We start from the raw sequence: 17,169 nt of genomic DNA, 5'->3' as shown, positions 1-17,169 counted from the left end.
ACTGCCAGAGGAAAGGCCAGATAAAACTGAGAGGCGGGGGAAGGCAAAGGGAAACTCAGTGTTGTAAAAGCTAAGACCTTTTGTTTGGTGCTATTGCTTTTCAGTGCTTGTATTGATCCAGGTTATAAACGTGCTCTTTCTGTTGAGCCCGACTGTAAAATGAGACTGCTTCAGGGAGATTCACATTGTAAATACTTTAGTCTAATCTAACCAGTCTAACCATGCAATGGCATCTTCCAATACTTTTCAGTATCCATTCTGTGGACTTTAAATCCTCAGTGTCTCAACAAATGGAGAAATCCACTTCAAACATGATCTTCATGTGATTTTTTTTTTTTTCTCTTCCCCAAAGTCTGTCCCTTCTAGCAGGAAGTTGCATCATTTTTGGGCAGTGTGAAGTGACTTCCTATTCCTGGCCCATGTTTCCTCTTCCCTTCTAAAAGTACCACCAAATGTGACAAAAGAATAGATCACAAAATCTCTGCAGGTGCTCGTGCACTGATTTGGATGTCACATACAGTGTCCTTTTGTTTCCTGATCCTCTGCGTCCTGTTTCTGTGTCCCATATGGCTAATAAAACAGGCCAGTCTTTATACGTTCCCGCCCTTTGTCACACTACAGAGTGACAGCTACATTTGCACGTTATAGTCCTCTCTTTGTGCCTTTCCAGTGGTATTTATTTTATTTTATTTTTTTAAATAGCAGCCTGGCTTTTCTTTCCTGTTCTGATTGTCTCCAAAGTTGACAGCATTTCTATGTCACATCTTACAATTTTGTGTTGTGTGTCTCTAGCTAAGCATGGAAAAGGTCCAGGCCATGTCCGAGCAGGTGGAGATCAAGGCTAAAGTGGTGCAAACAGAAGTGAAGGCTCTTGTCCTGAGACACAAGAAAGCGCTGGAGGAGAGGGAGTGTGAGCTTCTATGGAAGGTGAGCTGCTACTTTGTGTATTTATCAGCGTTTAGTGAAACATTTTTACACCTGACTTTGAACTCATTTTATTCAAAAGGGCCATATTAGTGTAAATGTGCCAGAGTTAGCCAAACGGCTACCTTTTTATCTGTAGCCCTATAAAGCACCATCAGACAGCGTATAACAAATACATAAGATTACATTGTGAAAATCAAATAAGAAAAGCTAGAACAGCAGATAAAAGTAAAAACACACACCATCAAAGATAACAAATCAGTCCAAAATGAATGCTCACGGATCTGATTCCTCTTTAGCCATTGAGTTTTAAATGGATTGGCGGTAGTGCATTGTCTTATTATAGCTGAAATATTAGTCCAAATGTCACTACGTTTGACTGATAACACTTCTTTACTAAATATTGGATGTCTAAAAGGTATACTACTGGTCACTGTTCATGGTCAGCATGGTGGCGTGGTGGGTTAGCCCTAGTGGTGCAACGGATCACGGTTGATCCGTAATCCGAACCGATCCCACTCCACGGTTCCGCACGTGATTCGAAAAAGAAAAGTATGTGTATGGTGGGTCTGTCAAGCGATAGTTATGGCCAGCGCTAGCGGTCCAAGTGGAGGAGGAGAGGAGTTTACGGTATTTAAGCAGCCCTTTGCTGCCCAATCCGACTGGGCTAAAGGTATTACAAAAGCTACTGGGGTGTTTAGCTGCAGACGGGAGGCTGTTGTGCAAAACAAGGGGTTTAAACTATGATGAACCTTGCTTGAGCCACGCTATGATATCCCGTTCGCGTCCACTTTAGTGGCAAGATCGTTCCAAGCATGTATGAGCAGGAAAAAATTTAAGTTGTGCCTGAACTGTCCCAGGCATCTTCTGTTGCCCTAACTACTACAAATGGGTGGACCTCCAGGGCAACGAAGAGCTACGTTACCATGACAGCTCATTATATCACAGCAGAGTGCGATATAATGAGCGGTATATATTATTGTAGGGTCTATCTTACAATATAAAGCGCCTTGAGGTGACTGTTGTTGTGATTTGGCACTTCATAAATAAAATTGAATTGAGTGGTAGATACAAAGACTGTACTGCCCTATATTGTACCATAATTTTTTTTAATAATTGCGTGGAATGAGTCCAGAGTTGAATGTTTTTAACAGGCAAAAAATACTTCAATAAGTAAATGTTAATTTTTTGTCTTTTTTTTTTTTTTGCTGATCCGAAAATTGATCCGATCCGTGACTTAAAACCGTGAACCGATCCGAACCGTGAGATTTTTGATCTGTTGCACCACTAGTTAGCACTGTCCTCACATTAAGAACATCCTGGGTTTTAATCTACTGACCGGCTTGTGTCTTTCTGTGTGGAGTGTATGTTTTTTTTTTTTCCTGTGAAAGTGGGACTTAAACAACGCAAATTAGACTCAGATGTTGCCTCCAGTGTCGCAGAATTACACCTTCCTATAGGAAAAGCAACTACAGGTCATGTTGTAGCAACAACACCACAACAACAAGAATAAAGGACATTACACACAGAAGAAAAACACCCCACACTTCAGAATTTTTTTTGGATTCAAACTTGTTGTAACGTATAAACAAAATGTATAAAAAACTTTCCTCAAAAATGCACTGAAGTCAGCATCAAGTGACGATGAGCTGGTCCTGACGTTTCTAAACACTGGATTAATCCATTTTCAAGTTGAAGCTGTATCATGACTGCTTACATATTTCAGGTTGTTACCATTTCTATATCATTATATATCCAGCATCTGTGCATGTCTTGAGCTGTGAGTGCATTTGTTGGGAAATGCAGTGATGTGATTGGCTGGATCTGTTTATTTGCATGTGAAAAATGGAGCTTGGTTCAGAAATAGTCCAGAAATATTTTAACGCAGGACATATTCACAATCACTTTAGACATCCAGTCTTTAAAGGACTTCAGGATGGAGGGTTTTTTTGTTGTTTTTTTTTTAGTTTTTTTTTTTTTATCTGGTTTGCTCCATCCATTTTCTTTCTCCTTTCCTTTTACCTTTCAGTAAAATAACTGTTACTTTAAGTGGTTCATATCCAATGTAATCAACTCAGCTTTAGCATTCACGCACACCAGTGCAGGAGTGAAAATGCAAACGATAGCACCCATTGGGGCGCAGTCTCCGTGGGGATTAAACACGGTTCTGTAAATCATAGTTAAGGGGAATACGCAGTGCTTGAAAGCATACATGTTGAGATTGGTTAATTAAACAAAATCAAGGCGGCAGCTGTTACGCTGACAGTTTGGCCTAAAGCCTACAGAAGAAGCAGGGCCACCCAGGTTTTCAGGAAGACCCATCACCCTGGGATAACTCTGCTTCCAATTCTCCAACATGCGTATCATTATTTGAATCACATGAAAATAGTCCGTATGTTGCGAGTTTAGGAAATACGACTAAGTCTGATATTTTGACCTGATGGAGTGTGACACAGTGCTTCTCCAAACTCTTCTATTGTTTTAGTCATTCTTGTGGTTTTTCATTTTTCTCTTTTTGAATCCTCACCACAGTAATAGCAGCCTTTCATCCTCACAACACTTTGGAAGTCCTTAGCATAATGTTGATGTGCTATGAGTTTTGCAAGCTAGTTTTGTTCCATTATGTGTCTGTTAATTTAAACAAAATGGTATGTGGGTTATTTGTAACTATTTTTCAGTAAAAACACAATTTAAAGAGGTTTTTATAATGGCTAATTGGAGTAAAACATGATGAGCATCAACCTAAATGCAGTGTAACAATGTAACCAGTGTTATCTATGAGGACTGTTTCCGGACTTTGCTCTCATACTATGGGGAACTTGCAGGGTGCACTGAGCAGCTCCTCATGTTTGACTTACCGTACTGCATTTTAAACCAATGCAAACTGGCTCCTGTGCTGTCTTCCAATATACCAGCTGCACATCTCTCCAAATGCTCCGACAACCAACTTGAGCATAAGGATGATTCGCCAACAGACCGGTCGTACCACACATAAAACAGGACAGGGATGTCGTCTTCTGCTGGCCACTGTGAGGGTTACTGGTGGGCCCAGTGGTGCTAGAATAAAGGAAACAGTCTCCAGTCAGGTGCTCTTCAGTCACCCACCACTGTATATCTGAAAGTGGACAGTTTCATGATTCTGAGTTGAGGGTAAACATGCTGCATACGTGACTGAGTCGTGTGCGCTTGAATAACTAGGACAAGAGCTGGTCCTGCTTTGCTCTGTCTCGTTGAAATGCACACCACCTCAGCCATTCTTCTCTTCACCACATTCAGCCAAGGGACTAAAACTAGTTGTCTGTTCATCAGAAAGCCCAACTTGAGTCTTTGTCCTCGGCGACTCTTAAGTGTAACTCTAGTCTCACAGATGCAAATTACAGTTTCACCTATGCCACGGGTTAACAAAGAATCCCTCTCTTCTGGAGTCTTTGTTTCTTTCGGGTCCCTCCCCGCTATCAGAAGTCCTTCTAACCACAGAGGCAGTCGGGCTATTGTGTTTTACTTTTTCTTTTTTTTTTCTTTTTTGTTGGGTTGCAGTAAGTAAGAGCCCAGTCGGTGCTTCTCAGGTTATACCACCCTCTTTAATGCTTTATACTCTCTGACTCTACTGGAACCTAATATGACTTCTAACAGGAGCAGTGTTACAGTTAAACGAGAGTCAAAGTACTTAAAAAGAGGTTAATTGAGCTTCTTTTTTTTTTTTTAAACTAATAAATAATTTTGGTTCTTCCCCTCTCAGCTTTTCATCTCCAGTCCTGGTGTCTTTGATACAGTGTTACGCACTTTATTGTGTTCTGTTGTTCAACAAAGGAAAAAAGGTCTCTGGACATTGGTTAGGAAATCTTGACTAGAGTCGTCTTTTTGCATAGATGATGTTTTGTTTTGTTTTGTTTTGTGAATGTTGTATTTAAAATATAACAACTATATAAGCAACTATTTAGAACATTTAAACAAATCTTTATCAGTGTTTTTCACTTGCAAAGGTCTTCCAAAAAGGTATTAAGAATATGTGCTACATCATGATTTTATTACTTGGATAAAGAAAATGTTTTTCTTTCAGTTTATAAGAGGAGACTGTTTTCTCTTTGCTTGACAGTTCAGAATAATCATTATGTATGTTATGCTGGGGCTCAGTTCATGCTCTTGAAACGAGCTGTTTAGCTGCTCTGACTTAAGGCCAACTTTCTTTGGATTGACTGGCCTTCACAAATGGAAAATTTAAAAGGCAGATGACTGTTCTTTGGTCACAGCTGATGATGCGTACCTGAGACGGTTATATATCCTATCTGACATCATACAGGGCTAACAGTAGAAATAACTGTCTGAAACAGCACATTTAGAGCATTTGATGACTGAGCTTTTTGGTTCAGGGTAAAACATACACTGACCTGATATTTTCACTGTGTATGTATATGATAGAAAATAAGAAGGTGCGTAATCAGTTTCCTTCTAGTCGTAGTTTAAACAGTTTGATAAAATTATTGAAAGTAACTTATAACAGTAACATTACTAGCCTTCATTAAACTCAGTGGTTTAGTATTGATAGACATTATTGGTGTGTGACCTGATCCACATGGCAGAAACTATTCACCGGCCACTTCATTAGGCACATCATTAGGCTCACTAAGTGCTTGTTAAAACACATCTAATCAATCAAATGGCAGTTACGCAATGCTATTTAGTAGACATGGTCAGGATGATCTGCTGCAGATCAAATGGCATAGGAATGGGGAAGGAAGGTGATTTAAGTGACTTTTAACGTGGCATGGTTGATGGTCTTTGGAGTATTTCAGAAGCTGCTGATGTTCTGGGAATTTCCCACGGAAACATCTCTGGAGTTCACAGGGATTGGTCTGAAAAAGGGAAAATATCGAGTGAGCGGCAGGACTTTGGGTGAAAATGAAAATTTCTCTTAATGATCTTTTTCATTTTCAGCCTTTAAGTTCTTTTGAACAAGAGGGGGTGACACCATGAAACAAAATAAGTCTGCTAACTGTGTGTGTTGATGGGTACATTTATTTTTGCAAGACTCTACTTTGCTATTGTGAGTCAAAGTGCATTTCTAATGAGTTGAATCTTGTCGAACAGGATGCTCTTGAATGTGGGTAAACATTCGCTGTAGCTGTCTTCCTAATCACCCGTACCAACTCCTTGCAGGTGGAGAAGATCCGCCAGGTGAAGGCCAAGTCTCTGTACCTGCAGGTGGAGAAACTCCACCAGAGTCTCACCAAGCTGGACAGCACCATTGCTGCTGTAAGCCAGGTGTTGGATGAGGGCCACCACCTGGATGTGTTGGTGGCGAGGGAGCGAATGCTCACTCAGATCCATGAACTCAAGGCCCTCAGAGGCTTGCTGCAGCCACAAGAGGACGACCGCTTCATGTTCACTCCTCCAGACCAGGTCAGCATTAGAACGATCGCAAGCCAGTCTTAGCTTACCTCATTTCACTGTTCAGTATTTTCACATTTACAAATAAATGTTATAACACAGAAGCTCAATTAACTGCATCAATGGTCCCTGCAGGCTCTCTACATTGCCATCCAGTCAATGGGCATGATTAGCAGCGGGGCTTTTGCCCCCGTGACCAAAGCCCACGGTGAGGGTCTGAAAAGTGCCCTTCGCAGTAAGCCTGCCTCCTTCACTGTGGTTGGATACGATCACGATGGCGAGCCACGTCTTTCAGGTGGGGATGCGGTGTCTGGAATACTCATGTCTGTTACAGATGGTAACGTGTCCGCAGCTGATGTAACGGATCACCAGAACGGCTCGTACACCGTCGGCTACCTGCCAAAATGTGAGGGGGAGCATCTCGTGTCCGTGCTGGTGTGCAACCAGCACATCCAGGGCAGCCCCTTCAAGGTGACTGTGAAGTCTGGCCGGAGCTATGGGTCACTCGGCAACCAAGTGTCATCCTTTGGCTGTGAGGGCGAGGGAGACGGTCAACTTTGTCGACCCTGGGGCATCTGTGTGGACAAGGAGGGATACGTGGTGGTGGCTGATCGCAGCAACAACCGTATACAGGTAGGTTTGTTATTGTGATGTCATCACTAACGGAAAGACTTCTTATTGAATTAAAGAGTGAGCATGAATTTTAGATGTACAATACAAGGAACAGCTTGAGGTGTTTGAGTGATGCTTAGCATGAAAGCATTAGCTGTGTTTACATTAGCGTGAGTGCATGAATGAGTCTTGCGGTATGGAGCGCTGTGAGACTTTTAAAGAGTGAAGTCTGGGCGGAGACTTAAAGCGGTGTTTTCTCTCCAGATATTCAAGCCTTGCGGTGCCTTCCACCATAAGTTTGGCTCTCTGGGTTCTCGACCTGGTCAGTTTGATCGTCCGGCTGGGGTTGCATGTGACTCTCAGAGGCGAATTGTTGTGGCTGATAAGGACAATCACCGTGTGCAGGTATGAAAGCCCCGTTAGAGCTGATCAACACAGCTGAAATTGCCTTTGACTTTCCATTATTCACAGAAAAATTAGGTGGGAGGGTAAAGCCCTTTAAAAAGTCGACTTTTGATAAAACATAGCTCCTCACGCTTACTTTCTGTCTACTCCTCATGTAAACATACGAGGCTCTAAAATGTTTGCTCTCTCTGACAGGTGTTTACTTTCGAAGGCCAGTTCCTGCTGAAGTTTGGGGAAAAGGGTACCAAGAATGGGCAGTTTAATTATCCCTGGGATGTGGCTGTCAACTCTGAGGGTAAGATCCTGGTCTCAGACACCCGAAACCATCGTGTGCAGCTCTTTGCCCCTGACGGTTCTTTCCTCAACAAGTACGGGTTTGAAGGGGCCCTGTGGAAACACTTCGACTCTCCCAGAGGTGTAGCCTTTAACCACGAAGACCACCTGGTGGTGACCGACTTCAACAACCACCGCCTCTTGGTTATTCGACCAGATTGCCAGTCTGCTCGCTTCCTGGGCTCCGAGGGCACCGGGAACGGACAGTTTCTGCGTCCCCAGGGCGTCGCTGTGGACCAAGAGAACCGCATCATCGTGGCCGACTCCCGCAACCACCGAATCCAAATATTCGAGCCCAACGGAAACTTCTTATGCAAATTCGGCTCGCATGGGAGCAGCTTCGGACAGATGGATCGCCCCTCCGGTGTGGCCGTGTCGCCCGATGGAGCCATTGTGGTCGTTGACTTTGGAAATAATCGCATCCTCAAGTTCTAAAAGGAAAAAAACAAACTTTTTTTGTATTCTCTCCCTACCTTTGCCTTTTTTTTTCTTTTTTTTTGCAGTTTTTCCGATGAAGGAAACGGTAGAGAGAGAATGGATCGGCAGAAAGGAGGAGAGCTCAAAGATGATTGGGAGCATGCTGAAAAGAAGGGAAATTGAAACTATAGATTATTTTTGTCATTTTCATTTCTATTCTTTAAAAAAAATCTGATACCTGTGATATATACATCAAGGGGGGACCTCTAAAAATTGATAATCAATAGAAAAAGAGCCATATTTCCCTTCCTCTGCCTCAGCTGTTCCGAATTCTCTGTGTCGGCTCTCCTTAAGGAAACATCTCAGGGAATTTCTCACTTGTTCAAATCTTGTACTCTCTGCTCCGTACCTACCTCATTTACCTTATGAATGTACACAGTCTCCGAGCAGAGGTTTTTGTCCTTGAAGTTTTACAAAGAAGAAAAGTCTACCTCTATACTTTGTTATTTAAGAGAGACAAAAAAAACAAAAAAACAATAGACTCTACATTTAATATTTGCACAGGATTAATAGAATTCTTTCTGTGCATTTTAAAATTTGAGTAAACCTCCTGAATGTTGTTGCTGAGACAATACTCAGACCGCTGTAGAGGTTGCATGATTCGCCCTAATTAGAAGGCTTGGCTGAGAGGAAACTCGTAGAATAGCGTCTTTTGATGTTTGTAGTTTTGTAGCTTTTTTTTTTTCTTTTCTTTTTTTTTTTGCTCTCGCATTTAACGTCGTCTTTGTGTGGCTCTGTGGTGGTGTTAGTGTCATGATAGCCTAAGAAGTCTGTGTGAAGCGATGCCAAACTTGATAGACTTAAAATGAGCTCAGGTCATTAATTAACTGTAACCTCAGGCTCTCCCTCTAGCTTTACTGGCTAAGGCTTTTATGATGAATTTACTGATGTGTAGAAATATAAAGTTCAGGAGGTCAGATTTACATAGCCCCTCTAATGATATGAATTCTTTGAATAATACCCCATAAACCCCAGCCTCACCTCTAACCCACTGACTGGATTAGTAATTACTACTCAGTCAGTTAATTAAAGAGAGAGTAATATGCAAGGAAAGCAGCATCCTTTGTCTGGTCTCCCAATAGCAGGACTAGATAAAGGATTTTAGAATTGAATCTTCCAAGATCTGTACCTAATAGATTTGTCTGAACGTTTAATTAAGAAAATAAATTAAAATGGTTATTTAAGTAATCGAATGACACCCTTATGATGAGGCGTGCTGTATGACGAAAGCCTCGGAAATGGACACCTCATTTGGCCATCCAGATCAGATTAAAGGCCTAACATTACAATCCTCTGCATTCACATTGTGGTTCAAAGCCACTTTCTTTGGCTCCAGGGGCCAAGTATTCAGTCCTGTCCAATGAGAGAGGACGACCTCCAAAGCCCTGCCCTACTTATTGATGCTTGGAGTTGAGACGCCTCCAGACTGAACGCTAGTAGACCAATTCCTCTAAAGATGGAGGTCTACAGAATAACTACTAGAGTCAACCAAAGTTAGAAATCCTGCACAATGGCCAACGGAAGATTTGGCAATTTTAAAGAAAATCAGAATCTCAATTGTAAAACATTTCTCAAATAATCATTGTTGTTGAGAAGTCTAAAAGTTGATAACACTCATTGAAATGAGTTATGGGCTTTGAAGAAGAACACGTGCTTGGGGTCACAGTTAGTTGTGCACAAGTACTTCCACTTCCCACTAAGACAGAGGCACTGCCTGTGTGAGTGCATTTTTAAATTAGATCCTTGTCATAGAGTACAGGAGATACTTGCACCAAAGAGAAATTCTCCCTCCCCCCTCACATTTATCACCCCCAGCTCATCGAGCAGTGCCACAGTTTTACCATAGGCTCAAGGTAGTGTCTTTGGTCATCCTCGCACATATCCAGATTCCCATAAAGTGATGGAGACTCATTTGTGGTGAAAGCACTATGGGAATCCCCTTGTCCTTCAATCTGCCTCTCACCACAAACACCAGACTATTGCGGTTTTCTTAGCCACTTCCTTAGCCTTGCAAAGTTCTTGAACTATTAAATATTGGCTGACTGGCTCTCACCTCTGAGGTGAGGTCTGTCTGCACGTGATCAGGATTTCCATCCTCTCATCTCACATTTCCTTTACCTCAGAACTCCTGTTTCATATACCTCAACTCTTAAAAAATACCTCAAGTTTGTCACTCATTGCTACTGTGCATGTAAACCTTCAAATACCTCTACTTTTGTTATTCATTCTGAATAGATCATGTTTACTCTTTTATTTATGCATACTTCCTAGGATATTTATACCTCATTCACATACCTCACAATACAGTACATGCCCCATAGTTCTAGGACCAAAGATCCACGGTACTGTTCAAAGTTTGAATGAAATGCGCTTTATGGTCATCGCTCCATGCTCGTAAACCTGAACAGCCCTTGGTTTGTTGCATCTACTGTAAATGTTGGGGGTATGTTTATGCTTTTTCTCACCAAGAAACCAAATGATTCAGACGAAAGCATTGTGCCAAAATGATTTGTGATAGTTCTGTGCCAAGCAGAGTTGAAAATTTTTGGACCACGCCTTTGTAGACGACTAATGTCACTGGACTATTATCAAAGATACAAATGTTAAATCAGAGCACCTGAGGATAAATCCTCTTCCTCTGACTGGATGCACTTAAGAGGGCTGGGCCCCGTTTACCTTTACCTCATGATGATAATGGGCATGTCCATTCCACTTGTAAGTTGTTCTAGTGAGCAGGGGGTGAGGGCAAGAGGAAATGTCCTCTTTTAAAGCATTACCGTCACATGTCCGCCTTTTTTGACTGCACATGAATTACCTCTTATTTCAGCACAATATTGCCGCGTGGATTTTCAGGATGCTTGGTGTTGGCTCTTCCAGAGGAGTAGCCTCTGGGAGTATCCTTTCAGACTGGTGGTTTAAAGCAGTGATTCCCAACTGAGCAAAAGCTGTTCCCCAATAAAGATCGAGTGAAGATGAAGAAATGTGAGGTGTAAAGTTAACAAAAAATAAATCCGGAAAAAGCTGCAAAAATGATTAACTAGTATCAAAAAGTGAGAAAATGGTTGGAAAGCTTGATGGTAGGCCAATGGCATGCAATGTAGTCACAACTTTAATCCGTTGTTTCTACACAAATTTAAATGAATACTTATAATTTAAATGTTAAAACTTCACTACCCTTGTACTAATTTTTGTATGAAATAGATTTTTTCCCCCCCACTTTTTAAAAGGTGGGGGGGGGGGGGGGGAGATCTGAGGAATCAATGGTGGAGTCACCAGACAGTCTTACATTTCAGATTTTCAACATCATTTGTATCATTTCAAGATGGGATTTCATTTAATTTGGGTTAGAATTTCACAGTTGTCACCTCCTTTTTAAATCTTTGGCTTCCATGGTGACACGTACCCACTTTCTCTGGATAAAATCGTAGACTGTATACAAAAGATAGACTTGGCTACCATGATGGCATCCACTATTATGTGAATCTCGCAAAAACCACATTTTTGATGAGGGGCAGGTGAGATTGTGAATCTTACTATTTGGCTAACGAGTAGTTAATCATAAATCATTAGCCAATGAGCGTACCACGGATAGGCCTCCATTTAAAAACATGGTATGTACAAGATTTACAAAATGGACTTTAGTATGACTTGAGACAGGTGGCTGAACTTAGGTGGAAAGACAAGACAGCCATTTTCCCACATATTTCTGAAGGACCAGAAGCCTTTTTCTTTTTTTTTTTAGAACTATAGCTATCGCCATCTAGTGGCCTTTGGCTAGAATGCAGGTTCAAGGCACTGATGTATCTGCTTGTTTTTCCATTCAAAAGCCACGTCCATGTTTCATCATACTCTGTGGTGAAAATTCTGCTTCTGACAAATGACTCACAAATTTGCGCTCGGTCACAATTCATGTCTATGAATAAAAATTTAAAAAACACAATCGATCAAGAAGACAAAAATTAGACGCTATGTCTTTTGGAATTTTTCTTTGACAGTTTCTGGTTTGGTGCGAGACCAGGCCGTAGTACATGATGGATGAACTGTTAAATTGTTTGCTAAAACCATAGCCAAACAGTGAATGGCAGTATGGATAAACAAATAAAACTGAATGGGTAAAGGACACCTTAAACTGCTAGCTAAAATTATTTTTCCAATTTTTATAAAACATCTGTTATTTGACTTTAAGTACAGGTAGCAGATAAATTGTTAGCTAATAGCTTTGATTGAGTAGTTAAAATAGCCAGATGGAATGTCAAAAAAATAAATAAATAAATAAATAAAAATGTAGTAGTAGTAATAGTAGTAGTAATAGCTACAAGTAGCGAATGAATGGCGGGAACATTGTGAAATAGGTTGGAATCACTGGTTTAAACAAATGCATGACAGGATTGTAGATGTAGCTATTAGCACATTTAACCACTGCTGCTTTGACTACAACGCCCAGTTTCAACCAGTAGAGTAAAACATTTTTTTTCCTCTTCTTCTCAGTATTACTCTTTGACATGTTTGTTCGTGTTGCATCGGGTTTTATTTTTTAATTAAGATTACAGAATTCTATCTTTAAGATCCTTAGGTCTTCACTCTTAAAGAGGAAAAAAAATGTATTTTAAACCTTTTTTATTTTTATTTTTAATTTTGTTGCATGCTTTAAAAAGTCTATGTATTATACTGATGTCTCTTTAGATAGATGATAAACTGAGATGGAGTGGGTAGCTGATTATTGGGGTGGTGTTTCCAAAATGGATACCCAAAAATGCGTGTGTGTTTGAGCGAGCGAGTGTGTGTTAGGATTGCGTTGGATGGAATTAACCGTTGACTTTTGTGATTGTATTTCCTGTTCTCTAGAGGCTCTGCAAAGCACCCACTGTTTGGGTAGCCATACTTTGAATCCACAGAAACAACCGGCAGAGTTTTGACTGGCGTGACCCTCGATGAATTTTCCTCAACTCCCTCTAAAATGCTTTATATGAGCGGGCATATAGGAATGCTGTCCTTTCATGCTGAAGTGATGTAAAAACCTTCCCTGCTCAAATTTAAGATGAGAAATCCTTTTAGTAGGTGTGAGGAACAGCACAAACTAAAAAAATCGCCTCCCCTTCTCGAATCCGAACCCGACAGCGTGCAGGGATGGCCGCTGAGCACATGATCAGTCGACTGCGGCCCTGCTCTGCGTTGCTTTTTTTGTTTTTTTGTTTGTTTCTTTGTGCTACCATTTTATTTCTGGCCTCTCAGAATTTAACAGGAGAGAACAAAGCAAAGCCAGGTGTGCGAGGTCATAGACCTGCTTTTAAATGATTGTATACGCTTAAGAAAAGAACGAGGGGAAAAAAAAGGGGTTGGGATGTGTTTAGAAAGGAAAAAGACAAAACTCAGGTAGTTCTCAGCAGCGCTGTGCTGCAGGTGTCTCATTGAATCGTGTAGTGATAATGTAGTGACTTTTTTCTCCCCACCCCCCACTGTTATGATCTCTGTACTAGTCTGATTCTTTTTGTGTGTCCACTTGCATATATAAAACAAATACTTTCTCAATTTGAAAATAATGCTTTCAATTTGTACCCTGATTTTATTTTTCTTTCCCCCTCTGGTTCAAGTTTGGTTTTGTTTATTTTTATCTTTAACAAAAAGTACAACTATTCACACCACTTGATGCTCATTGGCCCTTTTAGAATGTATTTTGTGAAGAAAAGGGTTAAATGGCATCTTGCTGCTCACTCGCCGGCGCCATCTGCTGGTGGCAGATACACGACACGGCAGAGACCACAGAAAATCTGTTACCACTGGCCGAGGTGGGAGCCGCCTTGTCCTGTCAGCTGTGTCCTGTTCTTCCAGCAGCTGGTTGTCGCTTGTCAAGTGGGCGCCATGTGCGTGTGTCTGCGTGTTTGCGCTGCATCTGTGTCGTCTGTGCAGAAATCCACTGAATGTATCCTCCTCGCAGTCCAAGAGCTGGGGTGAGCCTGCGTGGCCAGCTGAGTTTAGATGGGTGCTGCTGGTGCTTTCTCATCCATGCTGCAGTGTGTGTTGTTATCAGTTCAATCTCAGTGTGTGTGTGTGTTTTTACACATGTGCGCACACACACGCACGTTGTAATGGATGGAAGTGCAAATGTCAGCTCTTCAGTCTAAATAAGGCATCGGAGCCTATAAGATAACGGCCACGTGCTGCTCTCTCTGCACTCTGTGGACTTTAAACATTTCCTATGCAGTTTTTTTTTTTTTTTTTTTTTTTTGGGGTTCTTCTCTTTGTTTACACTTAAATAAAGTTGCGTTTCTTTGACTTAAACCTCCTGTGAGTCTTTTTATTTTTTTTGCTCTTAGGCCACGCTAAAACACTTGAGGATTGTTTCACACAGCCCTGTTTCATCACATGTGGTCCAGACCAGTGAAATTCTTTTAAAATAACATTTTTTTTTTTCCTTTTGAGATTTTTGGTTTTTGTTTAGTGAGCCACCCATTTTCAAAGCAAACGGTCAGCTTGACACTACACATTCAATAATCAGTGAAACCTTGACACAACCACTGTTAGTACTGCAGCCGAGACCTCACTCTGATAACGCTACAGCTAACCACTGCTTCCTAATGAAAAAACACAAAATTCATGCCCAGTTCTCTGCAGTTCTCAAACGGTGTGGCTCAGACGTCCACTGAGCCGTGCTGCCTTTTGTCGACCAATCCTGGCTTACTTCCCCAGACAGTATATTAGTATTTACAGTGTATGCAGTCCAGTGGAAAAACTAAGCACACCCAACAATTCAGTAGCTTGTAGCACCACTTCTATCAGCAATAACATATACTAATGTTCTGCATGACTTTATCTGTCCATCACATTGTTGTGGATGAGTTTTGGCCCTCTCTTCTTTACAGTGTTGATATTTGTGGTTTATGTACAGTTTTCATTTCAGTCAGATTGAGGTCTGGACTTTGAACCACTGTTGCACCTTGATTTGTTTGGGGTCACTGGCCCGAGCTGAGACATGAAACTGGAAAATCTTTAGCTGTTAAACAACACAATACTGTGTATTAAAGCACACATTTATTTAGAGCCTAAATAACTGAATGTGAGGGTCTGTGTTACGTTTCTTATGTGAGTACCACACACACCAGTTAAAGCTTCCAGGAATAACTGAGTAAACGGGTAAACCTGTTCTAGGCTGGACCCCGCCCCCACCCAAGATTACTATTTAACTGGTTTGGGCAGACACTGGTTTCACTGGGGGAGGGAAGCAAGCACTTCATCCTATTAGGCAATCATCCTTTCTTTGCAAACAGCTTTACAGTCCCCACTGTAAGGAAACAATGAGAAGTTTAAAAATATATGAAGAAATGGAGCAGTATTGTTTGATTAAAATTGTGCATTAAGTTATAAAAATCTGATAGAACTCATGTTGATGGTCCTTGATTAGCGCATTCTGGGCTGTCATCGCCATCTAGTGGACACAATGGGTAAAAATAATCTTTGTTCAAAGGCGTTACAAGATCATGAGACCAGCTCACATGCAGGACTGAACTCCAGACCGGCGATGACCGTGTCAGCACTTCACAGACTATTTGTGCTCTGCAAAGTTTTTAACCTGTTCGACTATATCCTTTGTTACAACCTGGCCTACTGCTGGGGTAGGTTTTAAACATTTAAACCTTCTTAGTAACCACATCTTAGTAATTTTGTCGTGTACAGACCAACACTCCCAACATGTTTCTGGATTTTATACAGCAAAAAGCACTCTCCTCTGACTTTTAAATCAGTCAGCTATAGCTACAAAACATGTGCAATAGGCTAAAAGAAGAAGAGTATCGGGAAAACTCATAATGAACTTTTTAAGGTGTTGTGCGGAATTTTGAAAACTGCATCTAGTGAGACCGCAGCCCCATCTACACACAATGATTATTTTTTATTTTGTAAAAGACCTCACAGCTGAAGTGTCAGAATAGCAACAAGATATGTTACTAAAATCACCATCTCCTTAAGATACATCATTTAAACTAATGCAAAATGGCATAATGTAGAGTGAAAACCTCATTCACCCCACTGGAAGTTTACATTAAACATCAGTAATGCAAAAAGCTTCTCTCTAATGTTGCTTTTCAGTGAAACGTCTCGCTACATCATTACTTCTTACAGAGCTCCTATGTGCATCAAGTGGGTGTCTCATTTATTTTTCTTTATCACATAGCAAGAAAAATGAAATGAATAATTTAGAAAGCTGGTATAAGCTGGTTAAGCATATTCTCCAGGGTGCTGATGGTCTATATTTGTGTTTAAGGGCTCTCAGAGGAAACCTAAAGATGACTACATTTAGAGTCTATTTGAATTAAAGACCTTAAAGCAGATTTAGATTAGTCTTGTAATAGTCCACACCTTCACATTCTCTCTGCTGGACTTCTATCTCCAAAAACAGCAGATGGGGTTTCGTGAATTTAAGTAAAATATATGAAAAGGCTTTGAAAGGACTGTACACAAAAAACAATCACTGTTTTAGAGAAAATGAGTCATTAAGAAAACCTTTAGGTACTAAGGTAATCCAGGGTTGGGTGATACATGCATAGACTGCCCATACATAGCCCAATTTGGCAGCCGCTATTTTTGTTTGTTGTTTGTTTTTTCATTAGAAAGAAATGGAAACCATATTTGGATGACAGAGTGGAGCGCTGACAGCAAACTGCTAGCAAGCTTGTTTATCTAGGTATGTTTCTGGTGACTCATTTCTTAGTTGAGTAAACAAGGGGAGGGCGGACATTAGACAAGGAAGACTCAGATATCAAGTTACATTTAAGAACCATTAAATTGATGGCGTTAAAAACTGTCTCAACTTATAAAGGTGTTTGTTTGCTATCATTAGCTTTATTATATTTTTTGGCAACAAATAATAAAATTCAGTGAGCTGCTAACACCCCCTCCTTATTTCATGATTTGGTTTGGTCCAGGTGCACGCACTCCTAGCTGATGATGTGCACTAAACCCCAGAGTGTTGCCAACTTAGCGACTTTGTCGCTATATTTAGCGAGTTTTCAGACCCCCTAGCGACTTTTTTTTTCT

At 40.9% G+C, this 17,169-nt stretch overlaps 1 protein-coding gene across 1 annotated transcript in view; it reads left to right on the top strand.

Moving 5' to 3' along the window:
- Positions 1–12,408, top strand: part of trim71 (tripartite motif containing 71, E3 ubiquitin protein ligase) — a 34,850-nt gene extending 22,442 nt beyond the window's left edge. Inside the window, exons 3-7 of the mRNA XM_085148427.1 lie at positions 793–927; positions 6,082–6,324; positions 6,448–6,945; positions 7,189–7,329; positions 7,525–12,408. Coding sequence (XP_085004553.1) covers positions 793–927; positions 6,082–6,324; positions 6,448–6,945; positions 7,189–7,329; positions 7,525–8,097 — 1,590 coding nt within the window. The 3' untranslated portion in view covers positions 8,098–12,408. The remainder of the gene's footprint in view (positions 1–792; positions 928–6,081; positions 6,325–6,447; positions 6,946–7,188; positions 7,330–7,524) is intronic.
- Positions 12,409–17,169: the final 4,761 nt, after the last annotated feature.

Source organism: Neolamprologus multifasciatus, chromosome 22 (assembly GCF_963576455.1).
Source record: "Neolamprologus multifasciatus chromosome 22, fNeoMul1.2, whole genome shotgun sequence".
In the NCBI taxonomy this organism is placed as follows: Eukaryota; Metazoa; Chordata; class Actinopteri; order Cichliformes; family Cichlidae; genus Neolamprologus; species Neolamprologus multifasciatus.
This window is presented reverse-complemented; position numbering and strand designations above follow the sequence as displayed.